General features: G+C 37.6%; 1 protein-coding gene across 2 annotated transcripts in view; it reads right to left on the bottom strand.

Annotated features, from left to right (window-relative positions):
- Positions 1–26,805, bottom strand: part of COG5 (component of oligomeric golgi complex 5) — a 188,329-nt gene that overhangs the window by 47,179 nt on the left and 114,345 nt on the right. For both annotated transcript variants that reach the window (XM_069883401.1, XM_069883410.1), the window contains exons 8-12: positions 19,382–19,547; positions 17,796–17,908; positions 17,624–17,701; positions 3,416–3,497; positions 900–1,104 (exon numbers count right to left, since the gene is read on the bottom strand). In XM_069883401.1, the coding sequence (XP_069739502.1) occupies positions 900–1,104; positions 3,416–3,497; positions 17,624–17,701; positions 17,796–17,908; positions 19,382–19,547 (644 nt within the window). The remainder of the gene's footprint in view (positions 1–899; positions 1,105–3,415; positions 3,498–17,623; positions 17,702–17,795; positions 17,909–19,381; positions 19,548–26,805) is intronic.

The following is a 26,805-nucleotide window of genomic DNA, read 5'->3' on the forward strand; positions in this document are numbered from 1 at the left end:
ATTTGGAATCACTAATGCAATGTGTTCTTGGGACAAACTGCAAAATATCAGCAAGATATGCAGAACTGTAGTGAAAGACCTTTCTGTATTCACATATTTCATTAGTAGATAGCTTGTACTCAATGATATACTAAAAAAACCCCTATCTTCTGGTATTTGTATGCACAGAGAAGGCCTCAAACAGAACTATTATTCTTAAATCTACCTTTAATAAGCTTCAGACTCAGTATTTCTGTTTGTGAAAATGAGTAAGCAGTAGCTCTCAAACATTCTATATCATTGTCAGAAGTCTGATGAACTTTTTAATTTACTTCCATTGAAGTCAATACTAAGTCTCCCACTGACTGCTCAGGTACATTTAAGACAGTACAAATCTCACAAAAACCACTCATTTTCTCTTACGTAAGTCTAGAAGACCTAATAGACTTGATATAGACCTGTTTCAACTTGATCCTTCCTATATCTACCACTCAGATAATGCTTATTCTCCAATGTATAAACACTAAAATTGTGAATCATAACAAACTGAGTATTTGTCACACTCCAGTGATAGCAGTATCATTAAGAGAAAGCTACTGCTGTAATCGTAACACATGTAAAACTGAATTTGCATCATTCTGCTTTTTCTTTTTTCACCCAAAGAGACAAAAAGATAAAACTAGTTCCAGAGTCAGGGATTTGTGATAGACAAAACAACCCAACACTGCTCATTACATAACCTAATGAAAATCCTACGGCTCTGAAATGTTATTAAAGCAATAACTACAAATGGAAAAAAAGCCTTTAGAATTTTCCCACTATGACAATTTGAATAACTCTACTAAGGTCTTAAAAACATTCTGTTTTCTTGCAGAGTGCAAAGCTTTACATTTCATTGCCTTACAATCTATAATACATACTCATAATCTTGGGATTTTTGCATGAATATGTCCTGTGTATCTTCTTCCATTTGTTGTAGTTCAGCAAAGAGATCAGTAGTTCCACTTGTACTAAAATTCCTCTGAATATTTTGACTATATTGTTGCAGGCGCTTCCACAAGTCATTATAAAGTCTCAGTAACTTAGGGTATTCTCCCTCAAAAGCTTGTTTCAAAAACATAGAGGCTGCAAAATAAAGCAGTAAGCAATATGCAATGCTAAGTTCAAGCTCATTTTTTGATTGAAATAAACAACCTGTATTCTTGCATTTACATCAATGAATGATATACAATGTTATCTTGTCTTTAAAATTAATAATGTAATGGTTAAAATTAATTTTTAAGTGGTGTGAGCTATCCCATTAAATGCAGTTGGCAAAGGTACATATCTAAAGCACCAGCATAAAATCCACATTTAGAAGACTAGGCATGGAAAACTTATTTTTGTACTACAGAGACACTAATCATGGTCATGAAACATTCCGTATAAGATTTAGTTATTAGCATTATCATTCATTTAAGTCCAAAGTCTGATTAGAACTCCCTAAATCTAAAGACTTTCTGATAAGAGGTTGATGGGGGAAAAGTGTGGGGCTGTGGAACTTTGAAGACAACCATTCAAAAGAAACATAACTTCTGTGACCCAAACTCTTAAGAACTCTGATGATGGAAGCATCTGCTTTTACATACACTTCTTAAAATAAGGTATCTAAAATGCAAACTCTAAACTAGTCAAATAAAGAATGACAAAGCCAGCAGAAAAATCAGCATTATTTTCAGCCTTGAAAAGCTTAGCACAAGTAACAGGAAATGAAACAAATGTACAACTGTTTCTGCAACTGATGTTAATCTTGATCTAACATCACTCATACTTTATGGATTTCCCATTACATTAGGAGATTAATACTGTTCCATTCATTTGTAGTTTTTTCAGGTTCCAGACATCTGCCCCATTTCACTCAGCCTATCCTTTCAACTCAAATATATTCTAATTTTGAATACTGGAGGATTCACATTTATTATCAAACACAGAGTTATTTTAGGTCACAAAGCTATATTTATAACAACTGTCCTAGCCTCACAAAAGCAGATCGTGATCTATAACCAAACCTTGTGAACTGCCTTGAATTCCTAATTTTACACTATTTTTCTGATATTGTCTAGTCTTCCTCTCATCTACATGATCCAGAGGTCTGTGACTGATGTCAGTGGATTCAATCACTTAGAATTCACATATTAAAAATTAACATTCTCATATAGATGTCACTTAAAAAATTGAAAAGTCTACTTGCTGTAAGCATTGTTTCCCCAAAACTCAGTTGTACCAAGGTAAAAACGTCATTCACAGTTCAAAAATCCAACTACTTCCTCTAAATTTTTATTACAAAATGACTAAAAATCGTAAATAATACTTTTGAACAGTTGTCAGACAAAGTACTGCTGACAAAATGCAAGAGCGCCCTTACTTCTGAAATGCTGACTGACCGCATTAACTGATGTCACAATTTTAGTCTTAAAACTGAGTGCTGAAAGCAGGCAGCACATGTTTGGCTTGCAATATGCGAGATTCTGGGTATGTACATACTGCTGTTAAAGTAACGCATAAGGCAAACAGTAAAATTAGTATGTTTTAACACAAGATGAATAAATTTTCTTTTGGGATCATCTAGTTACTTAGCAACCACTGAACATGAATCAAACAGCTTGTTCCTCAAAATTATATTGCTGCTATAAAGCCTGGAAGGACCAAATTTTGAAGGGCCAATGCAGCAACTGAGGTCACAAATCACAAATCTTATGCCCTTTATCTGCATGTGCAAAAGATTAACTTTATACGCTGTATACAAATGTTAAAGATATATTTTTGAAAGCACCAAACCTCCCTATGATCCAACTGCATGCTGCATTAGCATGTACTGGTAATATTGCTGCCTTATGTTTATACATGACTTTTATCTAATATTCCTTGATCATACCTGCTATTGATGATTAACATGTACAGAATATTGTGTACAGTCAGAAGACCAACCATTTATCTATATTTAGACAAGACACAATGTTCAAGAAACTCAACCACAATTTTTAAAGGTACTAAAAAATAGCTAAAATGAGACTTTTACAACTAATTGGTGTTTAACAAGAAAAGACTGTAAGAACTACTCTATAAAATCAAATTACTGAATTTGCTTTGGGAAGTATAACATATCAAACATTCCAAACATTTTCACCTCTACATTCAATTGTAAAAATGCGTTTTTGTCATCAGCTAATGACTTCTTAATGAAGCAGAAAATAGCTCTTTCTGAAAATTCAACCACAGTTTAGGAGGATCATGCTGTTTGGTTACAAACCCAAGAAGTTTTAGACTCACAGACTCTGCACTGAGTGAACTGCTGTTATAGGTCTATTAGAGGAGATAATGAACAAAGGGCTTACTGAAAGGAGAGGTTCAAAGTAACTACAGAACACATTACAGATCATTTACACCGAATACTTACAGTCTGTTGCTGACTGAAACTGAGAGGAAAGTGTCTCAGTTACTGCCATCCAAAATTTGTACAGAATATCAGACTGGCCATCCTGATAGCAAGGGACAAAAGAAATACAAGTTTCAAAACATACCTCCTCAAAGAATCTTAAACAATGCAAATGCTTCCAGTCAATGCTGTTCCACCATCACTGAGAATAAAAACTAAGCAAATGAAGTCTGAGAAGTTTTCCTCGAGTTCAGAGCTAGAAAAAAACACTGGAGAAGCCAACATAAAAGCTTCAGCATTCTCTCAAATGGGAGATTTCCCTTCAACTCTGAGAGAAATGCTTTCAGCTCTCTTGGGGCAGGAGTGCTCTGCTGCAAAACCTCTGTGCGTGGCAGTGGGCTCCTCATACTATGAGGGTTCTCCTGCTGGCTACATTCCAGCAATTCTTGTTCCTGTCTTTACAATATGCTTGCAGACACGGTCCAGGGATCAAAACCAGTGCAAGCTGCTCTGCTTCACAGAGAACAGTTTCCTGTTTCTAAAAACATAAACCACATGAAAACACAGCGAATCTCAAGAGTTGACTCTTCACCACCTTTTCTCAACAGGTTTTGCTGTCAGAAACAGAAACAACATAGACTATTTTTGCAAAAAGACATCCAAGGAATGGCAGGCCCTTTTATGACACCCCTCAATGCTTTGCACTTACTCTCAAGCATTAAAGCATGATATTGTCTTCTCTCTTTTGCTTTCTTCCTGTCTCTGTGTCTGAGGTAGAAAAAAATTACAAGAGATGATAACAGGTATCCTGTCCTGCCCGCTAGTTAGATGCTTTGAAGGCTGGCCAGTGTTTTCATGGGAAGGGAGAGCTCACTCCGGACAGAACAGTTTTCTTCATTGCACGGTTTACGCTGTACACGTGACCCTATTGCATAAATGAACCAGTTCAACCAAATCACTGTAGTAATCATAATCAGCATGAAGTACTCAGAATGAAGAAGTGAAAAGCCAGCAGTGATGACAAATGTCAGCATTTATAAGGATCTTACACTGGCACTTGACTGTTTCAATCCTGACTCACTGAAAGATGCAAGATTTTAAATCAAAGCACAACATTCACAGCTGAAGATGGGGTTTAAGCAAAGGGCTCAACACTGAAATCACTGTCAAAGAGGGATGTATCTTCTCAGCTTTCCTTTTGGCACTGCCAATGACTTCACTATGAGAAAAAATGAAAAAAACCCTCCTCAGCTAAACAACCCTAGCTCTTATTAATATCCCAACCCCTTCTGAAGTGTTAGTTCAATATCTGTACTTCCCAGCACCACAAAAAGGACGAAAGAGGTTATCAAATACAGAAGCCCACCTACTCCAAACAGAATTACTACTTGAGGTAATACAGGAATAAAGAATGCATTCTATTCATTTGCATTGGCAATAACATGCAAAGCAATGAAGGTGTTTAGAAAGTCATCCTTGAAGAGGGTACCGCTGCATCCCGCTTGAAGATCCGGTCACTGAAACACTGCAAGTTCAAGCTTAAGCTTCAGTTCCAAAACTATCATCATAAAAGAATTGATACAAAACCTGAAAAATCAGTCAAAGGTACACCGAGACATCTAAAAATTAAAAAAAAACCAAAACAAAAATGCTTCCACAAATTCTGAGATTAGATGATGAATATATCCAGCCCCCACCCCTTTTATCTGAAGATACTCACAGACAAAATTTACACATCATTTGTTAAGAATTGAGAGAGAATGTATTTTATGCTGTTGGACTCATACTTTTAAAATGTATGAGAAATAACACAGAATACTAAAATAAACTGGGATGATGTAACCTCAGTTTTGACTCGTCAAGGACACCGATAGATTTAGAAACTGAAATAACTTTTTTTATAGCTATATTTGTATTTTCCGTAAAATTGTATTTGATTCTCATATATGGGCAAAGTAAGATTATAAGATTAGACAATGATTCAGAAGGTGCACCGCATGAAATATCTTGGGTTCCTTTGTAAATTTATTACTATAGCATTAGCATGAAACTACTCAGTTCTTTGTTTCACAATTTCACATTTAAAACACAAAAATCACTATAAAATAAATGGCTTTTCACATCAACTACAGAGTAAATTAATTAGCTTTCATAACATTTGCCTATTCAGCACAGTAACTCAGTTCTATTTCTAAATAATCTAATTGAGGTGGAAAAATACTTACAGAGCACTTTCAAACAACTTTTTTTTCATTACAGTAATCACCATCTACACCCCTGTCATAGTCTCAGCAGAAAATTCAATGATCAAAGGGTCTTGAAAACAAATTTGCCTGTACTCCCCCCACACTGACATTTCTATCTTAACTGTCAGATTCAATGTGGTGACAAAATAACAGTAAAGTACATGCGACAACATTTAATGTTTTTTGTGAAAAGATAAAACGTTTGTGTGTACCTATACATTCTTATATGACGTCAGACATCTATACGTATGGACTCATGTAAACATCTGCATAGTAGCCACAGTTGTACCAATGAAGCCTCTGCCCACAAGCCCGTGTCTTCTGACCCGGGCAAGTGGCGTTCAAAAACTGTGTTGGAATTAGGCTGTGAAGAAGGCTGTCACGTCTCAGCTAACCAATCGTATTGTGTGAGGAGAAACAGAGGGAAAAAGCTACCTGGAAAACTCAAATATTTTCATACTGATTGACTACTCTGTCAAAACTGTTCAGGGGAAAAAAATTACTAATGACTCGATTTTGAGCCAACTAAAAACACTATTTACAGATTCATTACTGGTTGCTTCTATGATATAAGATATGATACTTTGCTTTGTCCAATGTTGAGAAGCAGTCACTCTGGAAGTGAAATATAGCTGCTGATTAATAGCACACAAAAGACCATGTAAGGGTTTGTGGCAGGAATTAGTGAATATTGTCATTTACAGATACACCAGGGGAGTTTTAAGTGGGTGGACTGTAGCTACCAGAACTGGAACACAGCGAGGCATTAGCATTAGATAATGCTGCTGGAATAAAAAGTGAAATATGCAACCCTGAGTATCCAGAAACCTTTTATTTGTTTTGTTTAAACCTGTAATTTCTTTTCCTTATATATTAACTCAATATATTATTTTTTAAGTAGTTCAAAGGATTGCACTGCTTGTTTTCTAAGTAACACATTTAACAGAGTTTACACCTATGCCTGTAGATCAAAACAGAAATTATAATTTAACTATTTAAAATATAATGTACAATTCCATTTGACAATAATCAATCCTAGAAAATGACACCAAAAGGGTAGCAAAATGAGTGTTTTTCTCGAGCAGGAAGTTAAAAGAATGTTCTTCTCCTTGTACCGGACAATTTTTTCAAGGACTTAAGAGGACAGGCAGGATGCAGGTGGAAGAGGAAAAGGCAGTACTGCTTGCCTGAAATGTATACAGCGTACCTACCAGCTCATCTTACTGTAATGGAAAGTTTATAAGCCTTCCCCAATGCTTCATATAGCACTGTGAGCAACATCCCACAGTATCAGAAAGTAACTGCTCTTTTGGGCCTTTTACTTTCAGAAAACGTCATCTAGCTAAAATTGCATTCTTGTCATCTTCCCATCTGTAGAGTGTAAGTAACGAATTTGATCCTTCTCTAACTTACACTAAATATCCTCACTGGCAGACAACATATGGGAGCCCTGAGCACATCCACATTTGTGATTCAGTGTCTAGAAGGGATTCTTTTTAGTGCAAATCTGCCTTGTGTCTCTACCTGTCCTGCAGTACACACTAAAGTGTGCCAGCTGATTAACCTCCACTACTGAAGGAATACGCAACCTTATCAACAGCTTAAAAAGAACAACTTCTGTAATCAAATAGCTTTCTGCAGCTTAACATCATATTTTTATAACAGAACGCACAAGGTTGTACTAATATTTTTATCAATTAATATTCTGAGACTTTAAACTGGGAATTTTCCATTTCTCTTACAGCTGAAAATGAAATAAAATTGAAAGATGTTAAATTACTTACACCCCCTCCAAAATAAAAATGCTTGCTTTGAAATCTAGTCACAAGCAGATTAACATCTTGTGATACAATCCCTTGTAGCAGGAGCAGCTGACAAGATGAGTAATGAACTGCATCCGATTATCTTTTCAGCTCTGTGGCAATCATTTTCCAACAGCTTCCTATTCCATAACCAACAACACTGGAAAAAGGTCACCATTCTGACATATTTCCCCCCCATCAGAGTATGTGTTTAATAACACAGAGAACACATAAATCTTCGGAAGTTAAGAGGTCTGGTGCTGTTATCTGGGGCAAAATTGTTTCAGGTGCATATTGCATACATAGGAAATATAAATAAAACACCCATGCATAATTTAAAGTCTCTCAGAGGAAATTATTACCCTTTAGCATAAAGCAGGATGCTATTCCCTCTTTTCATGCAGTATTATTTTTCTTCAACAAAAGAATCTTAACAGTGAATGACAGCATTTAAATCTCAGGACAGGCAAGATTCAAGCTGACGTGTACATATTTCTCCCATTATAGAATACAACTGAATTAAATCTATGAACATTAATTGCAAGCAACTGTAGGAATATAATGGCAAAACAGGATTTTCCCCTAATCACAGATCCATTTAACTCCGCATTTTTTAACCGATGGTATTATCTGTTCACAGCTTTATTTTGATCTCCCAGCAGAGAAACTGCACATAAAACAATTTGCACCACTACAAAATGGTTGGGAGCTTAAGATCAGTCACAGAAACAGCTATTTTATCATAAAATATCTGCTGTGCAAATGCTCCTACCTAAACTACACTTATATAAACTAATAATCTTCCAAACCAAACTGTAAATTAAAAATATTGTTTCTGCTGCTTCCGCACCCAGTGACCACTTTAAGCCCCGGTACTGATACAGCTCAGCAGGCACTCAGCTGATTTAGTAGCCCCTGTGCAACAACTTGGGCAGTACAAGACAGCTTAGGTCTGTCTTGCTTTTATCCACTCTTTGCTGTCAGAAATGAACCGAACAGCTGCCCAGTAACATAAACTAGGGCAACTTTCTGCTGTTCTGACCGGCTGAACAGTTGGCCAGAACCAGGGCAATAGAAAGATGGTTTTGAAACACATTTGAGCTATAAGCACTTAGCTTCTTTTGAGAATGTTATTCCTAGGGAATCCACTTGACTCTGTATAGAGTAAAATAGAAAACCACAACAATTAGATCCCAGTTTGGTTCATGCACTATAATTCTACCATTTTTCATATTGTTCAAAAATTTGGTACTCACGTCACACATCCTATTCACACAGGAATTACTTGCTCATGGATACACACATAAATCAGACAAAGTATGTCCGGCAGGCTAGACCGCAAATGGCAATGAATTTTCTTAACACCAGGACACACTTTATTGTGTACATGAACTGGACAAAGATCATTAGTGTAAGCCATAATTCAACGAAGTTTACCCTAATTAGAATAATAGATTCTGGCAGTCTGTTTGACTTCCACGGTAAACTTTATTTACATGAACTTAAGAAAGTGCTTAAGTGCTTTCCTGAATCAGGGCCATAATCAACACTCAGCAAAAACATGCGTTCACCTTCTAGAACTATTTAGTTTCAACTCTTACTATAAAGTTACCATTGTCAATAATCTACACAGACAGCAACATTGTGCAACTTCCCCACAACAGGGGTTTTTTTAGATAAAACATTTAAGAATGCATGATAATACATGCCAGGAGACATGTGGACAGTGCTAGTTCATCCCCATCCTCTGTCCCAGCTCAAGGAAGCAAAGTTGAACACAGGGTTCTGTATTCTGCTAGCAAACTGTATTTTAAGACAAGGTTCTCTTAAATTAATCTTCATGTTGTAAACTAATAAAATTTACTCTTTCCCCATAATACTACCATAGTAAATATGAAAATTCAATATTCTAATGGCATTTAACACTTTTGCTAGTCTAGGACAGAAAACATCTACGTTTAGCAGATGCAAAATTCAAAGCAGCTGACCAGCCTTTTAGGCAGAGACTTTAAGCTGTAAGTCAACAGAGTCACAGAGTGGTTGAGGTTAGAAGGGACCTCTGGAGGTACCTGGTCCAGCCCCCCTGCTCAAGCAAAGCCACTTAGACCAGGCTGCCCAGCACTGTGTCCGGGCAGCTCTTGTATACCTCCAAGGACAGAGACTCCACAAATTCCCTGAGCAATCTGCACCAGTGCTCAGTCACCTTCATAATGAAAGTGTTTCTCAATGCTCAGAGGAAACCTCATGTGTTTTAGTATGTGCCCATTGCCTCTGGCCCTGTCACTGGACACCACCTGCGCGAGCCTGGCTCCAGCTTCTTTGCACCCTCCCTTCAGGTGTTTAAATACATTGATAAGAACTCCCTCAGTCTTCTCTTCTCCAGGCTGAACAGAGGAAAGATGTTCCAGTCCTTTCATCTTTGTGGCCCTTCATCAGACTCTTCAGTGGGCCCTCACCTCTCTCTTTTACTGAGAAACCTAGAACCCAGAAGAGTACTTACTCCATGTTGTGGCATCACCAGTCATGCGTAAAGCGAAGAATCCATCTCCTCAATCTGCTCCAACACTTTGCCTAATGCAGCCCAGGACACTATTTGCCTTTTTTGCCACTAGAGCACACTGCTGGCTTATATTCAATTTGGTGTCCACCACGACCCCCCAAGTCCTTTTCTGCCAAGCTGCTTTCCAGGCTGAGTGGCCCCCAGCACATACTGGTGCCTGGGGGTGTTCCTCCCCAAGTGCAGGACTTCACACTTGTCTCTGCTGAACTTTATAAGGCTCCTGTCAGCTGATTTCTCCAGCCTGTCGAGGTCCCTCTGGATGACAGCATGAGCCACTGGAGCATCAGACTGTCCTTCCAGTTTCTGTCAGCAGCAAACTTGCTAAGGGTACATACGCTCTGGCCCACCACCCAGACCATTAATGAAGCTGTTAAACAGGACTGGAATCCATACAGACTGCTGGGGTTCAGTGCTAGTTACTGGCTTCCAGCTAGATTCTGTGCCATTGACCACCACCCTCTGGGCCTGGCCATTCATCAGCAACCCTATGTTCATAAAAAACTGAGTTTCAGAACTTCAGGAAGAGAACTGTAATAGCACACAGTGCAACTGAAAGAGACTTCTGTGCAAGGACTGGTGGTAATGAAAGGATTCAATCAGTATTCTTTTCTTGATATAGAATGAACAGAGAAAAAAAAAATGTTTATACTACCAGATTAGAAATTCTTTTTTACAGTAGTTTTTTAATCTTTAGTGCATTGTATTAAACCATAGAATCATAGAATAGAATAACCAGGTTGGAAGAGACCCACTGGATCGTCGAGTCCAACCATTCCTATCAAACACTAAACCATGCCCCTTAGCACCTCGCCCACCCGTGCCTTAAACACCTCTAGCGAAGGTGAATCAACCACCTCCCTGGGCAGCCTGTTCCAGTGTCCAGTGCAGACTTGTTAATAGTGTAAAGCAACATTATTACGCGGCTGTACAGATTTGAAATTTAAATTAAAGTTGCCTGTTTACAGGGTTACAAGATTATCTTTGATGAAAGAAACTACAGGCTGACTGAATCCATGTGTTAAAACCCTTCCCACTTCCTCATGTGAAAGTGACTTGATTTCACAGTTCAAGAAGTATAACCCATTTTCACTAATAGCTACTAGTAAGTTAACAAACCATTGCACAATAGTGGGCTGAGTACTGATACCATAAGAGCAAGGATATCTGAAGATCTGTATTCACCATTATTCTACAATAACATTAATGCTGCAGCCTGGAAAACTGATCTAAAAATCTCCTCAAACATAGAAACAGAACAGCTTATCTCATTTTTTAAAAACATACCAAACTACTAATTAACTTTACTAATACTGAAATGAAATCTCTTGAGCTCTGTTCTTAATATAACTATTTAGTATCTGATTTTAAATCTAAATTCAAGGAACAGAAATGAAAGTACCCCTCTTATTCAGTATTAGACAAGAATGCAAGAATATGCTGAAAAGACACATTTATTTTTACAAATGACTATTTCCTCCACACTGTAAATTTAGGACTTAATGAGTATAATTTCCCATCTGTGAATTATCATATTTGTGTGTGTCTAAAATAGCTATTCTAACATTCAAATAATAAATCTGACCCACTGATTCTAAACTGGCTCCCACTTCATGACAATCACTTCCAACTTATTTTTCCCTGTAAAAATTTTGATACTTTGAGTAGAATGTGAAAAACATCTTTATTGTGAAGCCTCTTTGAAATGTAAAACAATATAGTGAATATTACCATGCAGCTAGTTGCTGCAGGGTCCTGAAATCAGGCTTTGCATACTAATACATACAGTGTTTTCTATCTGTAATCAAGGGACTCCACTATAAAGAAGTACAGGACTTGAGAATGTTGCTGTAAGAACAGAAGATATTTAAAGGACAGCCTAAATATTTTTTCCACCAATAAAGCAACAATGCGAATTATTTAACAATTTTGTACAGCAAGATCTTATGGAACAGAAATAAGAAAATCTATTTGCACTATTTCTATAGCAACATAATTGTCAAATGTTAGACTGTGAACAAAAAGCCATTATCCTCAGTAACACAATTAATCATTAAAGAAATAGACAAATTCCGAATGTGTTTTCAATAAACCTTTTCTATCTTGTCAAAGTAGTCAAGATTAAATTATTAAAAAGAACAGTGCATTTAAATTCCTAATGTTGTCTACATTATACGTTGCAGGTGAACAGATGTCAATAAACGACACCATAATTTTAAAAATGACCTTGATTTTTTTGTTCTCCTGCAGGGCACAGAATTTCATTACACTGAGTTGATCAGTTTATACCCAAGGTGTAATCGTTTTTAGACTTCTAGCAGTACTGCAACATTCTGAAAAGGGTTCTTTATACAGCTGACAAAAGAAACAAAACCTGCTTGTTTGGGGTTTTTTTCAAAAACATAATTTTCTTAAATAGAAAACAAAGTTAAAATTGTGCATTTCCCTATTAGAATATTAGAATTCTTAAACAATTCCTCAAACTGATTTGTATGGAACAAAAATACTTACGTCTTAAACAGTGCCCTATATCTTCAAGACTACTTAAAACATTAATTAATCCTCTCATATTCCTGCAAGATATGTATCAACTGCAAGTGAATGAATTTAGCATTTCCAAAAGCCAGTAACTACCCAAGGGACTTGACAGTTTTCATCTACCCAGAGAAGTGATTTAGCGTGTACAGCAGCAATTCAAACTACACTTTCCCCTTGACTACTACGTACCCCATCCAAGGATGACAGGGTGGTTCACCACCACGTCCACTCAGCCTGTACTTGCTCAGGCAAGACTGAATAGAGCAATGAAAACAAGGTGGCACTTCTGGTAAATGTATTCCTTTTCCAGCAGGAAGATGCCTGAAACCCAACTGACTTAACAATTTTCCATAATCACCAAACTGCACTTTGCACAAACCCCACCAAACCAAAAGTGAAAAAGAGCAAAGGTCATTACAACCTACTAACCCATGCAACTTCCACACCGTTCCTTTTTTATCGATGGCTGCACATTTCTGTCAGGGAAGCAGAATTGAAGTTCTAAAGAAAACGTGGTGTCATTAGAAAACCATTGCACAGGTTCTGACTAGTTTGAACTAGAAGCAAATTACTTCAAGCATGGCTCTCTAGACACACTGATCTATCCAAAGCCGGGATTTGGACCTTTAGCTGGTAAGACCTTTTGGTCTTTTTAAGATAGGTCTCAAAAATCCGCAACTGAACTCAGAGGGACAGCTGGCATACCTGAAATAAAGAGCAACTTTGAGGGATCAAAAACCTGTTCATTAACCTGTTCATCTCCACAAAGTACCTTGTTAGTGCTTAAATAACAAACAGAAACTGTAGCAGAAATGACATTCAAGGAATCCTATTCTGCTTCTACAATAAAAAAAAACAAACCCAAAAAACCACTGCAAAACAAATCACATATTTGTAATAATAGCTGAAAACCAGATTATCTTCTGAACTTACACATGGCAGCAATTAGATCATTTTTCAAGTTTTTCCACTTGGGATTATTTTTTAATTGGGTCAATTGAACATGAATATGTTATGCTAGATGTGAATAACTGCTAAGCAGCAACATTTTTTAACAAGTCTGGATGAGGAGGAGAAATAAGTAGGTGAAATGTAAGTACACTTTAGGCAATAGACTTCTACATTTTCCATTTCTTTTCTTTATCTTATGTAATGATGAGGACACTTCCTTCTGTATTGTTAACACCTCACATTGCCACTGTTGACAACTCAAGAAAATAGCCTGCTTACTCACAAAGCATTCATCCGGAGAGGCAATGATAAGAGCCCTCTATGAAGTACATAATAATGCTCCTGCAACTCTCAGCTCACTTTTTACCCAGAGGCTTACATAAATGACAGAGTTTGCAATGTACCTTAGCTGCTAACAAGTGGGACAGCAGATCAAAGGTGATCCAGGGCAGATCTGCCCTCTCACAGGAGTTCCCTTCAGCCCAGCTGAGAGACTCCAGCTCACCCTTTCTATTGACCATCCCAAACCCCTCCTACAAAATTATTTGCTGCTTTTAAGGCTGCTTCTCACTTTGCAGCTTGTTCTCCAGTGCCTCTGTAGGGAGTGAAGGACCCAAAATAGAGCAGGATCATAGATCATTTTCAAGCCTTTTACAAGGGGCTTAGAGGGATTCTTATCTCTAATTAGGAAGGTGGTTGTCACATGAAGGTATGTTCTTCGGGAGTTACACTGAAGTCAATTGTAGTTTAGGCATTACAACCGCTGAAGCAGGATTAGTCACCACATATTGAAAGAGAGAAGCAATAAAGCAAAGTAAACTCGAGTAACCTATTAGGCTCTCCAAAGGTGAATTAAACAATTGAAAGAAGTGATATAAGTAACCAGTCATTAGACGAATAAAAATATCAAATTTACATTATTTGAATCTTATTCATAATTTTTACCCTCAACATTATGAAAACATTAAGCCTACCTTTTAAAAAATGTATAAAATCAAATCTCTATTCATATTCCCCAAAATTAAAAATTAGAACTTAATGAATTCTTAATTCTTCTAGCTTTGCTCTTCAACTAAAACCTAGTCGTTAAAGGCGTTTTTTCTTAGATAAAACCACAAAAATGTCCATTCAGTCTTAAAATAAATGTATTTCTCATTTAAATATCTCTACATCTTTCCTGGAAATTAAATCTAATTTTAATATTAACAGAATAATAAAGAATCCATAGTTCATTACAAGTATGAAATGGTACAGTTTTTACAATGTACTGTGAGTACATGACTTCTTTTCAAAATGGATGGCAAATCCTTCGCATTAATTTCATATTCTGAAAAAGGAAAAACACCAAAATCTATATCTGCAAAATAAAGTAGTGGAAAAAAGTGCAATGTGAATGTCTTCTCCAGATTCTTTCATGATAGTCATTTAAGCCTGGGCACATTACTTAACTCCTGGCCACATCTAATGTCAGAAACACTTGGCAGTGAATCCTGTAAGAGAAAACATACTGTAGAAAAGACGTGGGTGTTGTCAATGCCCTGCTGCTGAACTACACTATTTATAAATTCTACAAGTCCTATGCCTCAGTTTCTCCATCTGTCAGATTTTGCTTTTTTCCCCTTTTGTCTTTTAAACAGAGAGTTTATGGGAATCCTTAATTAATAGTGTTTTTAAAACTAAATTTTTAGATACAACATGATAATACACTACTAAACATTATTATGGTAACAGGTAATTAGAAGGCCAGAAAGCACATATATGAGATGATAATAAAAACTAGAAAAAATGCAGGCTGCACTATCTGTGAAGATGCAAAAATACCCGCAATGAGAAAAAAAGAGAATGATTTAAAGGGGGGGGGGGGGGGAAAGGCAAGTAGCTTCCTTGCTATGAAAGGACTTGTGCTTTAAAAAGGCTGGGTCTCCTCCTCTCTTATGCTTCCTAGGATGATACTCACACTGCAGTAATCAAAACAAGGAAGCAGATGGACAGGCAAAGTGGTACTGCAGCTGCTGCAGAAGATGACTATAATAATAATGTTGACATCAGTAACAGTAATTAGTGCACAGACTGTAGAGTAGATGATTCGTTTTCCTATCTTCTGGCGTGGGCATGTTGCCCTAGCGAATGGGTATGTTAGTACCTTTAGTTGGTTTTGTTTTGTTCATTTACTCAGTTTATTAATGAAATGGAATACAATCAAGAAAATCCAACTTTTGCCCCTCTCCAGAACACTTGCTGAAGAAAGCATGTTGTTTCAGTTTGGATTAGTATGAGTTAAAATCTTCCTTAGTAAATGGTAAAATCCCAATTTCTTCTTAAATCTATTTTCAACGTACACAACAATTCATACTCTCCCATACAGCCATCTGTACGTACACTCTTGAACTTCAGCAGCATCTAGCACTTGTCTGGCTTTGTCTAAAAAACAGCTTGACTGTTTGGTGTGGCCTTACCCATCTGCAGGATGGTGCCATACTGTTTTCAAGGGACACTAAAGCAAATGGTAAAACTGTGAGAAGGGCCAAGAAGAACACTGTGCTACACTGAACCATCTCAGTAAGAAGAAAGGAAAGCATCAGCAGTACCGCGCCATGCTGAGAGAGCTCTGGTAGCATCAGATAGGGATGTACAACTACTCCTTAGTTGCCTCACTGAGAACGACAACTGTCCAGCTTGGTGTTATACTACACCCAAACACCCGCTGAAGAGCAAATTAACTGGAAGAGTGGTAACTGTGGAGAAAAACACAGATGAGATTTTATTTGGGAAATAAAATTTGTCACTTAGATACAATTTTGCAGTACAAAGCCAAAGGGAAGGAAGGGTAATGACAGATATTGTGGAACATGCTTAGCATATGACAAACCAAAAGCCTTTTATTTTATCTTCTAACAAGTTTTTCCTTGCTCTGCATCTAGCTTCTATTGAGATTCATTTTCCCTGCTAATTTATTCCTCAAGATGATAAAAGATTTCCGTTGACTTCCCTCTATTATCATCCTCGACGGGAAAACTCCTATCCCCTTTTTAAGTGCTGTTCTACAAAAGGGAAGAGTGAAAGTGAGAAGCACAGGCTTAGGGTGGGAGTCACTCATGAACACTAAAAGCTCACCTATCTAAGCTCCCTTTCCACTCAAACTCTTCCTGAGCCTTTCAGAGTTCCTCCTTCTGCCTCTTGGTTTCTACGTTCCTCCTTTCACATGCTGATCTACTGAAGGGCTCCATCCAGGCAGCAATAGATACTTTTTGCAAGATCAAACTTTTTAACAAAGAAAATATGCTAAAAGTTTATAAACTTTTTGATGTGTTTTGTGTTTGGTTGGGGGGTTTTTTACAACACAGAAAGAGAAGCTTAAGAGTGCCTCATAGAAAAGTGAAGTTCTGTGCAACATCTTTTGGAGATAGGATTAGCAGACAGATAAATGCTGGTTTTAACCTTCATTATTTGCTCTCACTGTTGAGAAGACCACATTTGCATATGAAGAGTTTCCTCGGCATATTTAAAAAATTAAATTCATTAAATTAAAAATCCAGCCATATACTTGGAAAAGGAGATGTCTGTATAAAGACGTCATTTGCTTCTTCTCATCTAATAAGGTAGATGAGATAGCTTCAGTAATTCTGTTCCCAACACTGAAGACGATCATTAATCAAATTATTCCAAATATGAATAGAAAACAATGCAATAGAATTGAAAAGAATAGGTATTCAAAAGAACAGCCATGATTATTTTTCAGGAAGAAATTGCCAAGAAGTAGAGAAACAGATGGTTGAAAGTGTTAGATGAAGACACATTCTCCTATGTAAACTAACAGACTTAATTAATTACTCAAATCACATGATATTTTACAGAATGACATTAATGATCAGTAATAAAAACTGACAGTCGTGCCTTATCAGCTCCCTTTAATGAAAACAAGAGAAATTATTATAAAAAGAACATATTTATACTCTATAGATGTAACTCACAGACCATAAATGTAACTTTCAATGTTAGTTTGACTTTTAACATTTTCCCCATTATTTTTATTAAAAAACTGTTATGGAACTGTAAAATTGTAAACAAACACATCTCCTCATCACATTTTCTTTACAGCATTACTAAAAAATATTCAGCTAAATTGAAACTTTACCTTAAGTATCTCCTCTATGAAGCAGACATGTGACACAGGATCCCTTTTCTTTGTCAATACTTTTTGCAAATGCTGCACCTGTATGAAAGAATTTATTGAGAGGAAAAGTGACATCTAGTATCTTACATGCAAAATTACATGACTAGACAAAGAGGAACTATCTGCTAAGCACCTGTCCACAAGCCGCGCAGATCTGATCCATGAGTTTCTCCATGTTAGTCCAGAGCGCTGCTCGAAAAGCTGCCGTGTTCCCAGGTGTTGGCATAGCAGCTCTACCAGGACCTCCTAAATGGTTTTTGAAACACACACAGCAGCACATTTCAGCTTTCACACATGAAAACTATAATATCAGAAATACAGATCTCTCTGCTCTCTGACATACGATTTTAAAAAAAAAAATCAAAGCAGCCTAAAAAAAGCAGCTGTATGAGGAACGGCTGAGAGAGCTGGAGTTGTTTAGCCTTGAGAAGACGAGGCTGAGGGGAGACCTCATTGCTCTCTACAACTACCTGAAAGGAGGTTGTGGAGAGGAGGGTGCTGGCCTCTTCTCCCAGGTGACAGGGGACAGGACAAGAGGAAATGGCCTCAAGCTCCGCCAGGGGAGGTTCAGGCTGGACATTAGGAAAAAATTTTTTATGGAGAGGGTCATTGGGCAGTGGAACAGGCTGCCCAGGAAGGTGGTTGATTCACCTTCCCTGGAGGTGTTTAAGGCACGGGTGGACGAGGTGCTGAGGGGCATGGTTTAGTGATTGATAGGAATGGTGGGACTCCAGTGGGTCTTTTCCAACCCAGTGATTCTATGATTCTATAAAATAGCTTCAAAATAGAGCTTTGTGAATGGCCTCAGTTGCCTCAACTGAGAAGCCGACTAAACTCTGAAGTTCAGTGGGCATACTTCAATGTTCATCACTGTTACCTTCCTTATCAACTCAGACTTCCACTGAAATACTGAGGTAATGCCAATGAGCACTGGTGTAGGTTGCAATAGCAAAGTGAAATGGCAGACAAAGTTGCTGTGAAAAATACAGGTATCAGCAGCTTAGGACTAAAATGCATAAGTGAACTGCTAAAAAAAGGGTTGTTCTAGCTGAAGGGCATACAGCTTTCCTTGAGAAGGGCTGTATTCCTTTATTAAGCTAGTGACCATGGCAGTGAACCTCCAACTTGCGGAGAAAGATTTTTTTAAAAAGTTTTAATTGTTTAATTTATTTCCAAAGTTCAAATTTGCCTGCCTGCCCAGTTCCTTGGTATTCTTTGGTATCTAAGCTAACACATGGGAACTAAATGTTTAACAGTGCAACACTCCTTCATATTGAATATATTGCTTTGAAAAGATTTCCATCTGACAAAAGCATCACAATATAGTTTCAGGCTTGTTCCTTTGCTCGCAAATAATTTCTACCCGTGATCCTCCCACAAACACAGAGAAAGCAGAATTTGTATTCATCTTCCCATGACAAACTGCTACGAAATTGCTGCAAAGTTGTAGACTAATGAGGACAATTTTCTGGCCAAGTCAGGAAAAAGAGGAAAGGTGGGGATGAAATAAAAACTTCTGAGCCCAGTAATAACAGACAGACCCAATTTTGGCTTTTTATTAGATGACTTTAGAGACATGCCCACTCCCACCCTCTACTGATTAAAGCAAGCAGGGAAACATTCCTAAACAGGATTGGATGTGAAAGTTTCTTCCATGTGACAACATATTGTACTTCTATCAAAAAAACCAGTTATTATTCTGTAAAACAAGTATCGTACCTCTTGTAGCAGTTTGAGATGGTTGGGTCAATACTTTGATATCCAAAGCATTTTTTATGTTCTCCTCCAGGACTGTGCAGTATCCATCCACCACATTAGCAATGGTATCCTTCAAAGTCCCAAGGTTATAGAAAACCTGAAGAGCAGTTCCCACTTGAGTCGGATTCTAGAGAAAGAAGATTTAAAAAAGTAATTATTATCTTTAACTGTACTACAGGGATTTTTTATCTGCAATGAGGCATAATTTTTCTGGGCAAGTTCATCTTTACGTTCAGTCTGCTAATTCACTCCATTTAACATTAAATAACTGGCATCCTTACTGCATAACAGAGAACAGAGGATAAAGGAGGTGACTGATTTCCTTTGATTGCTTAGCAATGCTTTGCTTAGCTTCCTTTGGTGTTATCCTCTGAATAAGAAGAACAGCAAAAAAAGGAACTGGAAGCACTGCTAACTCCAAGGTTAGTTACAGTACTGCTATATTCAGCTAAGGTGTAGTAATATTGTTTTAACATGCAGTGACTGTTACAGTTCTGTCATTTAAGTGCCAAACAGTTCATTAAATGTGATATGGGCTTAAAAAACAAATACTAACCAAAGACAAGCAGAGGCAAGCAGATCAACCCCCTTCTACTGACTACTGCAGAATTTAGGCTTGTATTTCTAAATTTCTGTTTCTAATGCTGACAATAACTTAATCTTCCTCACGGTAGAATTAAGAGCGCAAAGCAGCACAGCGATCATTTCCAAAGCCTACAAACCAAAAGAAAGCTCAAGTGTCTCTGTATTTTTCAAAGGTTTTCCGCAACACAGGAGAGTGAAAACTACCCAGAAACTGTTTGGGTCCCTTGTTTAAGAGACCTTCGATTAACATTAAATCTGATAATAATTCCACTGAGCAACACTAAACGCTGACACGGGTGCTATTTAGCAAGAGAAAAACCTCCAAGTATTGTCTTTGGAAACTAAGCACTGTCACCCATGCACTGAATACTGCTTTTTTATTTAGCATTCATACGCAATTAGTGGAGGGGGTGATCAGTTGATCATACACACATTAGAGATGCAGTTTTCTCTCATTTTTGTCAGTGACTTCTGCCAGCAGTAAAGAACACGCTCTAGCAGAAATTCTGGCACCCAGACTGGACAGAAAGATCTGACACCACAGACTTCTGTGACTAGAAACCCCATCCCAACTCTCCCCCTGCACTGAGACTTTACACCATTGCATTCTTCCTGCTGGTGGCTGCAGCAGCAGGAGCCACTAACATTAAAAGAGTCTACTGCAAGACCAATGCAACTCTGGTTCATCTTCCCCAAGCCACAGTTTTCATACCCAGACATTCTTGAGTCAAAGAAAGCCTGTGTGCCCACCTGCCTCTCAGGTGTGGGGAACTTGCACTGATACCAATCCAGTAAAGCTACAACATGGCTGCTGTGCAAAGGATCCACTCACTGGTACATCTACCCACTGCAATACGTTATCTGATGCACTGAGGAACAGTGTGTTCTTCTCAAACCTGATGTTTCAGAGGTCTACGTACTATAATAACACATTCATGTCACTCTTTCAAGGGTTTCTGCAAAGATAAGAACCTTAGTTGAAGCCAAAAACGCCAGATCCCATCTCCTTCCCTATCCCCAGTGAGGAGTTCCTAGGTTTAGTGGAAAGCAAAGGAGTATCAGGCATGTATTATGGTTTGCAGACCTTATACTAATTGTACCAGTTTCTTTTCCCAAATAGCGTGGGAGTTCATGAGCACTCCCAGCATAGTATTCTGGGTCTGGGACTTGTAGGTTTAGCTTGACAACTGGATATGCTGTAAAATTTCTAAGCATCCTGTGGGTGTGCTTGTGGAGGTGGGAAAGTAAGTCATAAAGACTGGAAGATTAATGGGATGTCAGAAAATGAAGAGTAGTATAATGCAATGGGGGAATTTGGGGACAGAATGAAAAAGAGAAAGAAAATATAAATGGGAAGAGGATGGGGAATAGAATGAAAAGAATCTGGAAGGAAGGAAGAAAGAGAATGAAGCTGAAAGGAAGGAAAGCAAAGATAGAAAAAACTCAATTCATTTACCAGTCTTTCCTGCTGAAATTATTTTAACAGTTATAGAATACTTACACAAATATATAACAGGGCAGCAAGTCAGTAATATAAAATACCTTACTACTATTGTAAGAGCACTCAACAAGGTTTCAGTCCAGCTTTAATTCATATACTAAGCAACAAAAAAATAGAACAGCATCATAAAGTGAGCAGGGCACTACCCAGCCCTGAATAACCAATGGTCAGATACTCACTTTCCTGATAGGCAGTATAGGCACAAACAATTTCAGGCAACAGAGGAATCTGAGAGCTCCTACATCACAGTTCAGCAAACTAACTATGCAGCTGCTGGCCAAGAAAGACAAAAAAAAGTCTTCCAACAGAGCCTGAGCTATGTTTCAAAATAACTGCTTTTAGCCGTAAGTTGTCAAACAATTCGTTCCAAGGTCAGGGATTGTTAGGGAATAACCAAAACTCATCATGGAAACCTGCTATTCACTCAAAGTATCTTCCAAAGCTAGTACCAAAGTTAAAAACAGAGTTGAACAAAGACTATGCAGGTGACCTATTTCTTATTTGCTTTGAATTGTGAATGCAGCCACTAACAGAGGGCTTCTAGCTCATGCATTCATCTTGCATAACAGAAATTCGAGCTACATTAAAACTCTGACAACGTACAATAAAATACCTTTTTTGTTTGTTTCATATATAGTAGCTTTCTCTTCTCAGTTGGCATTTTATATGCCCCAGACAGGCTATATGAAGCCCACTGTTGTTATCACTAATCCTAAGAGAATTTAATTTTTTTATGCACAGCTAGTTTCTAGGTTTAGACAATATGTTAAAAAAATGGAGCATCTCTTGGGACAATGATTATTATGCAGAAAGCAGGAAGAAAATAAATGATTGTATGTTCAGGCTCACATAGACATCTCAAAATTAAGACTGTTTATCATTAATACACACTGGACAAAACTGAGAATCAGTATTGCAGAATTTGCCACTACCAACAGACTGTTTGTACGAATCTGTAATATTTTTCTTCTATTTGAGAAAGCTCAAAGCTAAACATTTCTGAAATTCACAAACTGACCACAGAAGTGATCTACAACGGAAAACGGAATGGAAAACAGGATCATATCAGAGAATAATATTCAGAACAGCTATTCAATAGGAACATAAATATAACTATTTTTGAGACGGAATTTAATGAGTTTATTAGCAGTATTTTATAATCAAGTTGTCCACCGCTGCAGGCAATTACACTTAGCAATTTGTAAGCATCCTCCTAGGACTCTCTGTCCATAAAATCCTATGTTCTTTTTTGCTTTAAGTGACTTTTTTGTAAATGAAAGCTCAGAAGGAGGCTCTGGAGCAAGTCCAGAGAAGAGCAACGAAGCCGGTGAAGGGGCTGGAGAACAGGCCTTATGAGGAATGGCTGAGAGAGCTGGGGTTATTTAGCCTGGAGAAGAGGAAGCTGAGGGGAGACCTCATTGCTCTCTATAACTACCTGAAAGGAGGTTGTGGAGAGGAGGGTGCTGGCCTCTTCTCCCAAGTGACAGGGGACAGGACAAGAGGGAATGGCCTCTAGCTCCGCCAGGGGAGATTTAGGCTGGACACTAGGAAAAAATTTTTCATGGAGAGGGTCATTGGGCACTGGAACAGGCTGCCCGGGGAGGTGGTTGATTCACCTTCCCTGGAGGTGTTTAAGGCACGGGTGGACGAGGTGCTAAGGGGCATGGTTTAGTGTTTGATAGGAATGGTTGGACTCGATGATCTGGTGGGTCTCTTCCAACCTGGTTATTCTATGATTCTATGGTTTTATTGTGTAAAAACATATGGACAGTTAGAGCAACAGCGAGACACAATCCTGCTTCACACAAGGGAGTGCCTTACAAGAAAATACACTTTTATATAGTAAATCAGCATCCAAAAAATATCAGTACATATGCAATAAGCTCTAAGTTATGGCAATCAAGAGGGCAAGGGGCAAAGAAAAACAGTACAACATTTAGTAATAAGTCAGGAGTACATCTAGCGTGCATAAATACAACCATACACAAGTGAAATAAAATAATGACCAGATAAACTGCAGGCCTACACCACTATCTACTTGAAGATTAACTACGGCGATCTGCATACTGAAAAAATTGTAATGAAGCAGGGAGCTTCATTAAGTCCACCAATAATATCCTTCTCCATTCAAAGCACTTCTCTGTCTGGCATGTCACAACATGTTATAGATATGTGGAAACTATATTCCACAAATTTAAGAGCTTAGGAAGACTCAGTGAATCATCAGTTCGACAGATGAAAAAGAAAAATAAGATCAACTTGCTCAAAAGCAAGTTCTACCATGAAAGCAACTCTCACAAATTTTTAAAAATATCAAAGTTTCTCAGCATTTGTCAGACAACACATTAAATAGTTCGGATGTTTCAATTTATGTTTTAGCAGAACAGAAAGATATTCAGTAGCAACAATGAAGAGATGTTAGTAGCAAATGCATTTGCCCTTTTTCTCTGTCATGAAGAAATGTTCAGTTTACTAAAATAATTTTCAATTCATTTTATCCCATTGCATCCCATTCGGTTCAGCAGCCCATCAGAGACAAGAAGGAAAATAAGTGACATGCAGTCATTTGGTCGCTTCCTGTCCAAAAAAGGTGATAACCCTGTGAACACTAGATAAAAATCTCATTAGAGACTTAACTATATACATATCACATTTCTAATTTAAAAATACCTTGTAGGCTAGAAAAAAGTAATTTTTTTCTGTCATCTGTCTACACTGCAACTATTTTATCATGTCCAACATTGTAGTCTCTTATTTTACGATATCTGCTAGTGTTATCAGAACAACCGTCAAAAAGCATGGCTAATAAAGACCAATATTTTGTTTCATCATTAGAAACACAGCTTAGATGAGCAAGTCTGCTGCTCACAAGGGGGTGCGGTGATGACACTGAGCTGATTTGGGGACAGGAGGACTCCTAGCATAAGACTGAACTAAAAATAAGAAAACTAATTGGCTCAAGTGCTACAAACACAGCTTCCAAACTCACACTCTACCATCCGAGGGTATGAGATTTACCATGTGGACCTTTCTTCTTCAGCCAGTGCTGTCTTAGGGAACACCACATCATTATTTCTTTATCCAGTGCAAATCTGCTCATATGACCCCATGCTGCAGTGGTTTCACCTGTGTGGACCATCAAGTTCCTTCTCAAATGAAGATGTATTAATTTGCCTGAGCATTTACAGTCAATACTACCTGTGACAATTACAACTATTTTCATAAAGAAGTAGTGTGAGAAATCTAATTAATTGCTAACAGTCATGTAGTTACATTTCACAAGTGCCTGCACCACAGTCAGAACAGCTCTCTGAGGAAATGTTCGTTCACATGACAGTTTGGAAGCACCTCATACAGATAATTGAAACTTGGACAGTATTTACTCCTTCCACCCACTTGCTACCATTACAACACACTGCCTCCTTCAAATAACTTGCCTATAAATAACCTTGCTAGCCCTAATGACAAGGCCTATTACTTGAAGATCAAGTGATTGAAGAAGGGTTTGTAAGCACCCACAGGTACCAATTAGGAGTAGTTCTTTGTCATCTCTTGCAGACACTAAAAGTGAAAAGAAGTGAGATGCTACTTCAGGAGAAGTTGCAATTCAATTAAAAGAACTCATGCAGGTAACTTGTGAAGGAAACTCAAGTCGGCTCAGTCACAGCCAAGGCAAAATGACCTATTGGGCAGAATTAATAATTTACTAAGAATTGTTTTGCAGTATCACTCAGCTATTTTAACTGCAGGAAAAATTAACAAAAAACTAAAAGTAGAAATAAAATGCCAACGAAATTCAGTTGCAGTCTAAAAACAATATTTTATTTAATTTCCAAAAGTCCATGCCTTAAAAAATTAATTGGTATATCACAACTCCTAAAAATGAACCTACTTAGGGAAGCATGTCTCTATGTTCATTATCACCCCATCTGTCTTTTACTCTGTTCATCTTCAAAATCTGAGCAATACATGAAAAGGTCAAATTGAGAATGTAAATCGAGAGAATACAGACTTCTTTCTAACGATCATCTAATTCTTCCTGGTTTGACCTTTGCAGTGTTGGAAGGAGTGAAGGGTTAAGATGTTATAATTTTCTACAGAAGGTAATACTGACACAACACATTGGCCAGACTCTAGAAAAGCACATTTTAAGCCTTCAGAGGCAAGAATCCCAAAGCTAAACATTTAAATATGGTTAGGTTACAATATCTACCTTCTGTCAGCCCATGTTTGGAATACACAACTTCTTTTGGTAAAAGGACTTTCATAGGAAAGGAAAACAACCATAAAGCACAGCCACAAACCTCATCACATCCTCAGACTAGGTGAGACTTTTGATTCTTGTAATAACAAGAAGTAAATAACAAGAAGCACTGCACTATAAAGGTTGAGAGAAAAAAAATCAGCAATAAAATACTAGAAAGCAAAGAAATGAGATTTTTCAACACAGCTAAATAGCTTGCCAAAACACTTATTCTCTTTAATAGTGTAATCAAAGCAACAGATGGCTAAGAGCTAATGGAACAGAAAGGCATCAGGAACTGTTGTAAAGAATTATCTCATGAGACATCAAGCAATATTCCAGAGTTTACCAAGCCTTAGGCTATCAACGTGACAGCAATTTCAAAGAAAGTATCTAGCACCTCTGAGGACAGATCAGCTAGATCAACTAGCCCATAACAATTACATATTTTATCCTACAACGCTGTATTTGAGAGCAGGCAGAATAGAAATTCAGAGCAGAAATCATACAAAGTGATAAAAACTTCCATGCAGCAAAGAAATGAGGGCATCCAAGCCAAATCAAACTTCATAAATGCTTTTTTCACCTCTTACATAACTTGACCAATCTCTAAAGACCTCATAAATAACAAACCAGTTGGCCATTTAATCTAGAGATGTGACTTTGCTATTAAAAACACAGCTATCACTTTCCAATGAAGGTCAGAGAGCAGAGGGCAAGGTTGTAGCACCTCCTGTCCTTCGGAAACCTCAACTTGAACCTGCTGATTCAAGTCCTGTTACTGAAGCACAGAACACTCAGGACACAAAATCTTGTTACTAATTCTGATCTTTGGAGACCAGCTTGTGACTAGATGTTTTCTCCATCCTCACAATATCATTGTGTACGTGCTCACTATGTTAACTGGATACAAAATAGAAATGTCAAGTTTTACATTTAGTTCAGCCTTACCAATTAAGAATAGGAATGAGCTACTGGAGGGCTATAATACTTTTTTTCTCTGATTACAAAAAAAAATCCAATTTCAGACAAAATATCCTTTATATGATATGCTCC

Source organism: Phaenicophaeus curvirostris, chromosome 1 (assembly GCF_032191515.1).
Source record: "Phaenicophaeus curvirostris isolate KB17595 chromosome 1, BPBGC_Pcur_1.0, whole genome shotgun sequence".
In the NCBI taxonomy this organism is placed as follows: domain Eukaryota; kingdom Metazoa; phylum Chordata; class Aves; order Cuculiformes; family Cuculidae; genus Phaenicophaeus; species Phaenicophaeus curvirostris.